At 36.2% G+C, this 10,538-nt stretch overlaps 1 protein-coding gene across 1 annotated transcript; it reads left to right on the forward strand.

Annotated features, from left to right (window-relative positions):
- Positions 1 to 2,027: 2,027 nt before the first annotated feature.
- Positions 2,028 to 7,206, forward strand: LOC110683537 (protein AIR2-like). The gene is made up of 7 exons (XM_021859931.1): positions 2,028 to 2,628; positions 3,190 to 3,312; positions 3,404 to 3,562; positions 4,452 to 4,613; positions 5,140 to 5,256; positions 6,273 to 6,380; positions 6,564 to 7,206. Exons 1-7 carry the CDS (start codon positions 2,323 to 2,325, stop codon positions 6,996 to 6,998), a joined length of 1,410 nt encoding a protein of 469 aa, XP_021715623.1. The 5' UTR covers positions 2,028 to 2,322; the 3' UTR covers positions 6,999 to 7,206.
- The last annotated feature ends 3,332 nt before the right edge of the window (positions 7,207 to 10,538 follow it).

The following is a 10,538-nucleotide window of genomic DNA, read 5'->3' on the forward strand; positions in this document are numbered from 1 at the left end:
TCTCCATATTATCATACTATTTATGTATTCCACTTTTTCATATTATTGAATAATGTTGAAATTAATAGAATTCGATTGGCTTTTCGAGTGTCATTCTTGTATTTTTTTCATCATAACCTCAAGGTCATAAGGTGCAAACTTTTATCTCAATAAGTAAGGACAATTGTTGTTTGGCATTATATTTATATACGTAAATTGATTGAGCCTTGTAAAATCTAATGATATGATATAGTTCGAGTAATTTGTACGGTCCATGCGACCATTCAAGCATGAGACTAAAAACATTACCTTGATGGAATTAGTTATTAGATGTACTTGTATGGTTAACAATAATTATCTGGTCAAATTGAGGTTCGAGTCATCTATTAAAGTGCGGACCAATTGCATCTATTATTTCTTAATGAGTTGCAGGTTAACTTAGATATAGGATTAACATGATATTTTACTTAAGTCGATTTTGAAAGTTTAGTTCTCAGAAGACAATTAAGTCGAATTCTAGTTGATTTCGATCTACTTCTCAAGTTGAGTAATTTTGTACCTTTTTTTTTTTCCGTGTTCTTTGTAGCACTGATATGATGATTTGCTTTTGTATATGCTTGAGCAATATTGCATTGACAATGTCGCGATACAATCACCAACTTCGAGTAATGTAATTTCATAACATATCAATACACGATGACATTCAAAAACAAAAAAACTTTTGGTGCATGATCAATCTTCAAACTCAGGAGGACGCTGCCACCTAATAGTCTTGATGTCAATACCTCGTGATTAAACTTTAGTTAAAAGATAATTATATGTTGTATAAAAAAAGGGTTGATAAACAAGGTGATTAGATTATTAATATGTTTTTTTTTTGGTGCAAAAGAGGGGCAAGGCCCCGAAACATACAAACCACACTAAATAAACAAAAACAAAGTCAAACAAAACAAAGAAACAAAAAACAAACAAAACAAACCAAGACTCCATTACGCCACTTCAAACCCTATTAGAAGCGGCAATTCTCGTCTGAACCACTTCACTCAAATCCTCCAATAAAACCGCACGAAGATCCCTTGAGATCGCTAAAAAAAATCACCAACTTTTGATCAAGTTGACACCATGGTTAGCCAACCAATCCGCTGCTTGATTAGCTTCTTTATAGTACTTCCTCTGTTTTTAAATACTTGCTCCATTTTCATTTTTTGCACTATTCATTTGTCCTACCTTGGCTAATGTTTGTGATTTATACCTAAGATAAAATATAGTCTAGTGGGTACTTGTTGGAATCATCTTAATGAATAGATTATTAAATTTCAATTGTTAGAATTTATATTTATTGGTAATTAAAGATATTAGTGATCAAAGATTAGCATCGGCATGCGTGTCCAAGAGAAATGGAACAAGTATTTAAAAATGGAGGGAGTAGTATTCCATCAACACTTCCCAACTCTGTCTCGAGATAAGTGATTAACATTTATTTGTGGATGATTTGAATATAAGGAGAGTGAGGAGGCGCATCCTCCAACAACATACGAGCAATTGCCTCGGAGTCAACCGAAAGCTAAATTTTATTAATGTATTACACATACAATATATTTCCTCACTTAAAGGTCGAAATTAAACATATACATTACAGAACGCACTATTTGGCGATCTCAAGACAAATTACCAAACTTGGCGTTACTTCATACTTGTGCAACGTTTTGGTTTTCATTGCTTGAATATTACTCCAAATATATTGATCTAATATGCATACATATGTTGTCAGTTTTGTTGACAAATTGATCGTGTTTTCTTAACCATTTAACCAATGTACTTATCGTATAAGATCCACAAAAGAGATATTCTAAGTATTCACAAAGCAAAGTCGTCAAATTGCAATGCTTTATTTTATTTCTTTTGTTAAGTTGTTTAATTAATTTCCAATATAAATATGTACCTTGAATATCATCTGTCTTTTTTTTTTTTTTTTTTTTAAATCACATATTACACCGTATGCTTATAATAAATACTCCATTATTTATACAAAGTACACTGAAAAAGAGTAGTTTGACACTGTAATTGAGTTTTTCCACATCAACCAAGCAAGTAAAAGTGTAAAACAACCCACTCTTTTAACTCCTTTTAACATGTCCTTTAAAAAAAAAAAAACTGTCCTAGAAAACTTACAGATACCATTCGGAGACGTGACATCGCACAAACCCTAGATTTCTGCAGGCTGCTGCTATTCAACTGATTTACTTGGTCACACATCAATAGAAATAGAAAAAACTGCCCAAATTCATCGAATTCAATCGATAATCACCAAATTAGGGTTTAGTGTTTCTGCAAACCCCAGCAATGGGGAAGCGATCGAAATCGAGATCGAAGTCGGAATACTCAGAAGATGAAGAACACCATAAATCTCGTCGTAAATCTTCTTTCGTCTTCATTGATAGTGACGATGAAGAAGCTAACGAAGATTTGAGCCTCAAAATTGTTGAGAAGGCTATGTCACGCGCCTCCAACGCCGCCAATGTTGCAGGTGACGACGATATCGTCACAACTGAATTGGTAGCGTCGGAAATCGTCAGGAAGAAGGAGAAGAAAGAGAAAAAGATGAAGAAGAAAATCAAGGGCAAAAAAGTTGGGACTGAAATTCATATGGTTAAGTAGTTTTCCATGCTCTAAAGTTTTTATTTTGAATATATATACCTGTAAATTAATATATAGTTATTGCATATTTTCGCATTTATGATTGATATTTGAATTATGTATAAATTAGTAGTGTGCATTATGTGTTATGATAGATTGATGAACTTTTGTATCAATGTTGGTTGAAATTTTGATGTAAAGCTCAGTTGCATTCGCTTTGATAGGGCAACACTTACCAAGTTTATTTGGTTTAATATTCGATATGATTATAAAAAGGGTGATCTTTATGAGTATAGAGTGACTAACGGAACTCAATTATAAAGTCAAGGCTATGCTTCATGTTAGTGAAATAAACCCATGAGTTTGGATGTTATTCGTCGTCTCATTGATATTCAGAAGACTTGTTATAGTTGTGATAGTCATAGCATCTGAGATGATGATGAGATTTCTGGTTTTGAAACTTTTGCTGATCATGTTATGTTAACAATGTTTATAGAAAGGTTATATCTTGTGAATTCAGGTCATGTTTCATGTGCTTTCTGATTGATTGATTGATTGATTATATTGTTCTAGGTCACACCGATGAAGGAGGAAGATAATGTGGAGCCAACAGACGATGTGGAAGTGGTTAAGCTATCCGAATCAGATGGTGTTGACAACTCCAATTCTAATAATGTTGTTCTACGAAAGCTTCTTGTGAGTGTGATTACTGGCCCTGAATGCCCATTTTCGGAAGTACATTTTACTGTAAAGGCTTAGTTTCGTATGTCTCTTTTTATCCCCTCAGCGCGGACCAAGATATTTTGACCCTCCAGATAAGAGTTGGGGAGCATGTTTTAATTGTGGTGAGAATGGCCATTCAGCAGTTAATTGCACGTCGGCTAGGAGAAAGAAGCCTTGCTTTATATGTGGGAGTCTTGAGCACGAGGTGAAACAATGTCAAAAGGTATATAGAGAGGAAACTTTAAGAATATGATTGTATTTGTACTTTTTAGCTTCTTCCATTTTTTATAAGCCAGGTAACTGAATTTGTGTTCCTGATATTCATATAAGCTGAGGCAAGCTTGCTTACTGATGCTTTCTGCTATGTCTGAAGTCTGTTGAATAGCCTAAATGTTTGGATATTTTAGTATCCATAGCTGTCATTTGTCTATTGATATAATTAATCTATTTCTAGGATTGGTTTAACAGTTCAATCTAGTCATCTACTAGGAATTGATATAGTTTCTTATTCATCATAGGAGCTACTCTGTTTTGATTGTCTGGTTGGTTGTAAGCTGACTTGGTAAATTCATTTAAGTACAGAAATGTTGCAATGTTTGGTTGATACATATCATTGGAACTCGAAGGTTTTATGCTCAACTGAATTCTAATGTGACATGGGAGGTTCTTTACCTTCGAAGGTGCACTAAAGTCCAATTTTTCATGTCCCCTATTTGTAAATCAACCATCATTACCCATTATAATTTATACTCTTACACCTGTTAGGGAATAGGGACTCTGAGGATATGATTCTGTTTCTGCCTATGATTAGTTGGAAGGTTGGTATATGTCTGAAATACAGCTACCCATGGATATACCTCCAAATCTCTTGCTTCCCCATAAATTTATCCCGCCTGCATTATTCACGGCTTACTTAAAAGTTGTATTTGTTGAACCTGTTGAGCTGTTAAGGTTTTGAAGCTGTCATGTCTTTACTCTATCTATAGTAAGGCGGACAACTATCACTTTCAGGGCTATTGTTATCGTTTTGTGTTGAGAAGTTTCTTTGCCCTTCCTAGTACTGTTTAATGTTTTCACAATGATGTTTGTAATATCTGTGTGCAATGATGTAGGGAAAGGATTGCTACATATGCAAGGGAGAGGGTCATCGTGCCAAAGATTGTCCTAAAAAGTTTAAGCGCAGTTCTCAGGCCTCAGATTTGTGTTTAAAATGTGGTGCTTCTGCTCATTCCATGTCCTCATGCAACAGTGGCTACTTACCTGATGATCTCAAGGTTTTTTTTTTGTTTTTTTTTTTCCCCTCCTTTTATCCAGCTGAATTTCTGCAATGAAAAGTGGAAAGGATTACTTGTAAAAAAGGCGCTGACCAAGCAATCATACTAGGAAATGAAAATGGAAATTTCAGGGGACTAATTTTTTTTTTTAAAAAGTTAAAAGAGTATTTCATTGAAATGTTTTCTTCTTTGTGTTAGCTTAATAAAGTATTTCTTTGCCTAGACAAGTCAATAAAATCACATAAATATTGTGCTTTATTTGCACTATGACTAAAATTGAGACCGGAAGGCATTGTTCTTTTATGGTAAGTTTATGTAGTTTAGACTTTGTGCTTGAAAGAGTTGAGTCATAGTTCAATCCTAAACTAGTAAAACATTTGTTGAATTATTCTTAACTTTGGATTTGGGTAAATATAACCATAGTTGGCTATAGAGAATGCAAATGGGAATCTTATTTGTGATGGGGTGCTTGTCTTTTTAAGATAGTATCTTCCTGACCATACTTATTGGTTATAAATGTTACCAGGAAATTAAGTGTTATGTTTGCAAGAGATTTGGACATCTTTGCTGTGTGGACTATTATGATGCTCTTTTAAGTGAAGCTTCATGTTTCAAATGTGGTCAGTCAGGACATGATGGACAGGTATTGTTTCTATTCTCTTAATCTGCATCATGCTTTATGCACTACTTTTGGTCCAACTGATGACTTACTATTAGTGAAAAGTGGGAGTAATGCTTTGTGCTGGGGCTCATGACCTTGTTCAATGTTATTTCAAAATTTGCTATGAAATTTCTTCTGTTTCCTTGCCCAGATATTTTGCTATTCTAATGTTCATTCTTTGCCTCTTTGGCACTTTGTCATTTCTGTATAGTCTTGTACTTCATCGTTGTTATGCTGATTATACTGCTTTTTATCTAACTGCCATTAGTGTTGTAGTATTTTATTTTTTGATGCTTTTTCTATTTCATAATGCTTATAGGCTTTTTTCTTTCCAATATTAAAGTCATATTTGGGTAACATTCTCATACACCCTTAATCAACTTGAATCTTAAGAAGAAATTTGAGTTTGCATTTTTCTGTGCTTGTTAATAAACTTGAATGTCGTATATATTAATGGAAGGATAAGCGTAAGTGATGAAAATACTTGGAAAAACACCCAAGAGTCTCACTTATTTACAAAAGGAGGAAGTGGAGGATTATAAGGATATGAATTATATAATCAGCGAATCTTGGACATTGATGGAACACAAGCCTTAGGTTAGCAGGAGATACAAGTAAGAAAGCTCAAGCTAAAGAATTACTCCTGATTTTATTTACAAAGGCAAGAAAAAACAAGTGTCTTCTTCATGTATACAGGATTTTAGCTTAATAGCGTCAGGAATTGATTTGCCTGATATTCACAAGTTGCTTTAATTCTTTTGCTTTGCTTTTGAGATCTAGTTTGATTCTCAAGGGGTAACATTAAACTTCCTTAGCTTTTTAAAATTGTCCTGTACACTGAATAGGCCAATCCTGCAAATACGCATTGCAAATGTTACTTCAGCACTCATCATTTTTGGGGTTATATTGCATCCATTACTTAAGTGTTGAGGTCTAATTTTTTATAATTTGGAGGATGCCTTTCTAGTTGCATGTGGATCTGACTATTTTCTTTGCAGGAATGCAGAAGATCACGGGGAGAAACATCATCTGCAGGTACTCCGACATCATGTTTTAAGTGCGGTGAAGAAGGGCACTTTGCTCGTGAATGCACAAATTCTTCTAAGGTATTTTCTTTAGTTGCATTGGCTCTTCACTGATTTGATTTAATTGAACTGCCTATTCCTGGAATAAGTTCAACCTTCTACCCTTCATCTCCGTTGCTTTATTTGAATCCTATAACCTTAATGTTATTATAATGATGATTTGGACATCAGTGACAAGTTTTATTTTCTCTTATGCGGTCATAGGCGAAGAAAAGAACTCGTGATTTATCAACTCCAACCAAGAAATACCCTAGTGACTACAAGACCAGCAAAGGATTTAAATCTGCCCCACATGATTTTGGCAATACCCATAAGAGATTTGACAACGGAAGTCCTACCTGGTCGAGCAAATCTAACAGGAGGAGTGGCTGGATGACAGATCACCCAGGTGATCTGCCCCCTAAAAATGGCTCATATGGCTGGAGGTCTCCTTCTGCACCAAACAAGAAGCACAAGATATTTGGTTTGACTGCGGGTGGTCAAGGTTCAAACACGCAGTCTTCAAAACGACGGAATAAGTTCAGTTCTGGTACTCCAATTAAACAAGGATATTCAAATCATTATCCACATGGATTTTCTGCGTCAAGGTTTGGTAACTCTAGTAGTGATGGGACGAGGAGAAACTACAATTGGTGGTAGTAGCAAGTATACCAATAGTATTGGGCTTAAATTTATCTTGATATGTATGTGTTTTTTCCCTCTAGATGTTCCCTTATTAGCAGTTAGCAATGGTAGTATCATAGATCTCTTATTATATTCAATTATATTTTTGTCCAAATTTACAATTATCGTTTCATTGACTGTAACAATTCAGAAATTTTGGTCATGGAAGCAAGGTTTTGTGTCATCTATTGTATTTTTTTTTTTTTTTTTAATGTTTAGAGAGTCATCAGGACGGATAATAGATTTCAGGATTTCCTAAAATTGGGTAGAAAGCTCTAACCAATTGAGCTCAACTCTCTAATTTTTTTTTGGGAAATTCTACATTATAACCCGCTACTTTTCAAAATTCTATGTTGTGCCCTTACATTTTCAAACTTCTACACTGTAACCCCAAGGTACATTTAGGTACTGTACGGTAACCCGCGTCATGGTGCATTTATGACAGACGTTAGGTGGGCATTTAAGACGTCACCTAACTCTGCCTTTGTACTGTCATTTTCTCTCTCTTCAAAATTAATTCCCTCCTACACTAACCCCCTATTTCATTCCTTCTCCACCAAAAAAATTGATGTGAAACCCTAAATTGCGAAATCAAAAGGACGAATTTTCAAGCTGTTGCTGGTGCGATTTGAAGCGACGAAGCTAGGGTTTTCTGGTGCGAAATTGTGTGCGACATTAGTCATCGTTCAAGGTATGTGTATTGGCTCTCGAAGTTTAAATTTTGCGAATTGTGGCTATTTGTTGTTGAAAAATGGTTGGATTGTGATGTTGATTGCATAAAGTTGATAAATTTGTTTATTATTTGTTATTATTTGTTGGTTTTGTGGCATAATTGTAAACAATTTTGGTGAAATATGCAAAATGTGGCTGAGTTTAGTTTTCTGGGTATTTGGCATTATTGAGTTTAATTTTGGTAAAAAATTGTGTATGCATGTGGTTGTATCTGATGTAGACTGTAGTGAATGGGTGTTTGATTGTTGTTTGGTTTTGGATTAAACTTTGCAGATGGAGGAGGAGAGAATATTGAAAATTCATTATTTTGAACATTGTGTTGATGTAAGGATTGATGATATAGATAAGTGTTTGTTAATTGATATGATAAATGATATGTGTGAGGAATTTGGTAGGAGAGGTTATGAGTTGCCTGAATATCCTGGGTTGCACTACTGTCGTAATGAGAAAGCATTTGATTTGGTTGATGATGGTACATTGATGAAGATGTTTAAAAAATTTGAGAGTAAAGAGATTGATATTTGGGTAAGGTGCTTGAGTAAGCCTACATTTATATGGAATTTGGCCAGAACTGTTAAATCCCAACAAGTGGACCCTAAGCCACAAGCCCAAAAATGTCCAGGCCCACTACCTGATCCAGTAATTCAACATCATGGCCCACCCCACTCTTCTGTTGATACCCAAAATCAACCTCATATCCCATCCCGCTCACACTCTATACAAGCTGGCCCATTTGTTGGTACAATTGCTGTAAAAAAAGGTGGTCCTTCTGTTCTTTCAACCAAGCCACCAACATCAAAGCTTCTAGTTAAGAGAAAGAGCCCAAGAATTACACAACCTGATTCCCCTCCACATCTCTCCCCTGTTCATAACCCCCTCTACAAAACCAGTCCATCCATGTCAATAGTGGTGGTAGGAGATTACCTAGGTTATTGGAAGAAATACCCTTGTCTCCACCCCATATATCACTTGCAGCTTCCTCTCAATCCCAACTTTCTTCTCCAACTCAAAGTAGGAGGAGCCCTAGGCTGCTTCTGAATCAAACTCAAACTTCACTTCCAACTAGTGACACAAACCATTCATGTTCACCACAGAAGCAAAGAGTTAGATCTAAAGCTATAATTTTCCCTCATGGCAAAAAATTGGCTAGTAGTACAGCTAGGTTGAAAGGCATTAAGGTTGTACCAACCCAACAATCACAGGTCACACCCTTAGTTGAGAGTGGAAGGGTTGGATGTAGGAGTTGGCAGTTGTTTGTTGACAGGGAGCATTTTAAGGATGCCCTTAGAGATTACTGCATCCAGGAAGGTTTTTCACTAGTGGTGAGGAAAGCAGAGTGTGATAGGTACACTGAAGAGTGTGCTGACATAAGGTGTAGCTGGAGAATTCATGCAAGCATTCTCCCTGATGGACACACCTGGGCTATTAAGAGTATCAAGAACAAGCATGTGTGTAACTTGAACCTTATCAACAATCCTATGGCTAACTGTGAGTGGGTAGCTAAGAAGCTTCTGGAGGAAATTAGAGCTTGTCTTGATATCAAAGGAAAAGCACTGAATGAGCTGCTATGGGAGAGATATGGAATTAAGATGGCTACATCCACTATCTACAAGATGAAAGGGATTGCTATGGGAATGATACAAGGTGGTCATGATGAATCCTATAGTAAGTTGCTTGACTATTGCTATCTGTTGATGGAGAGGAACCCAGAATCTGTTGCTTTCTGTACTTGGAAAGTATTGCAGCAGCCTGAGCACCCTCTGCAATTCAACTCAATTTTCATCAGTTTTGCAGCTCAGTTCAAGGGACTAGTGCAAGGGTGTAGAGGTTTGGTAGGTGTGGATGGATGCCACCTGAAAGGGAATTATGGTGGGGTGTTGTTGTCAGCTGTCTCATTGGATGCAAACAATGAGATCTTCCCTGTTGCTGTTGCAGTGGTGGACTCAGAGAACAAATCAAGTTGGTGTTGGTTTTTCCACCACTTGAAGACTAACTTACAAAGACTGGTAGAAATGACTGGACCATAATGTCAGATAGACAAAAGGTGACCATCTTTTTTTGTACATAATGTCAGGTGTTTATATATGTATACGTTAATGTTATACTAACTGGTGAGGCTTATTTTTTTGTCAATGCAAGGGTATTGATCCCTCATTGGATGATGTGTGGCCAAAAGTCCCTAGGAGATATTGTGCAAGGCATTTGTGCAAGAATTTCAAGTCAGCTACCCTGGGATGCTAATGCATAAGCTATTCAGGTCAGTCACAAATGCATACTCTGAGTTCAGCTTTAGGAAGGCACTGATCAAGCTTCAGTCAGTTGCTGGTTTAGGAGCAGTGAAGTGGTTCAGGGAAGTTGGCCCACTACAAACATGGACAAGGTGGAAAATTGATCCCCAATTATGCTCTGATGAAAATACCAACAATTTTGTTGAAAGTTTCAACAGCACAATTGGTGTGGACAGAGCATATCCAATCCTAACATTATTGGAAGGTAATCATGTTTGAACAACTTGGTTTTATTTTTAACATTTGCATGATTTACTTAGATGCAACTGACTTATTTATGAATGTAGGTGTGAGGAGAATAGCTATGGTGAGGCATGCTACAAGGCAACAAATAAGTGATCAATGGGTGGAAGGTGTTTGTCCTAACATCAGAGAGAGGGTTAGAGTTCTAATCAAAGAATCTAGATCCTGCCATGCATACCCAGCTGGAAGGGGGGAGTATGAGATCTCAGATAGGAAAAGCATGCTTCCTGTCTCACTGAACTCAAGAACTTGT

Source organism: Chenopodium quinoa, unplaced genomic scaffold (genome assembly GCF_001683475.1).
Source record: "Chenopodium quinoa cultivar QQ74 unplaced genomic scaffold, ASM168347v1, whole genome shotgun sequence".
Classification (NCBI taxonomy): domain Eukaryota; kingdom Viridiplantae; phylum Streptophyta; class Magnoliopsida; order Caryophyllales; family Amaranthaceae; genus Chenopodium; species Chenopodium quinoa.

What these genes read in the sequence shown, in the direction of transcription:
- LOC110683537 (XM_021859931.1), top strand. Translation starts at nt 2,323, where the DNA reads ATGGGGAAGCGATCGAAATCGAGATCGAAGTCGGAATACTCAGAAGAT. An exon ending in AGGTGAAACAATGTCAAAAG is followed by an intron (nt 3,563 to 4,451) that starts GTATATAGAGAG and finishes GCAATGATGTAG; the next exon opens with GGAAAGGATTGCTACATATG. An exon ending in AGTCAGGACATGATGGACAG is followed by an intron (nt 5,257 to 6,272) that starts GTATTGTTTCTA and finishes TTTTCTTTGCAG; the next exon opens with GAATGCAGAAGATCACGGGG.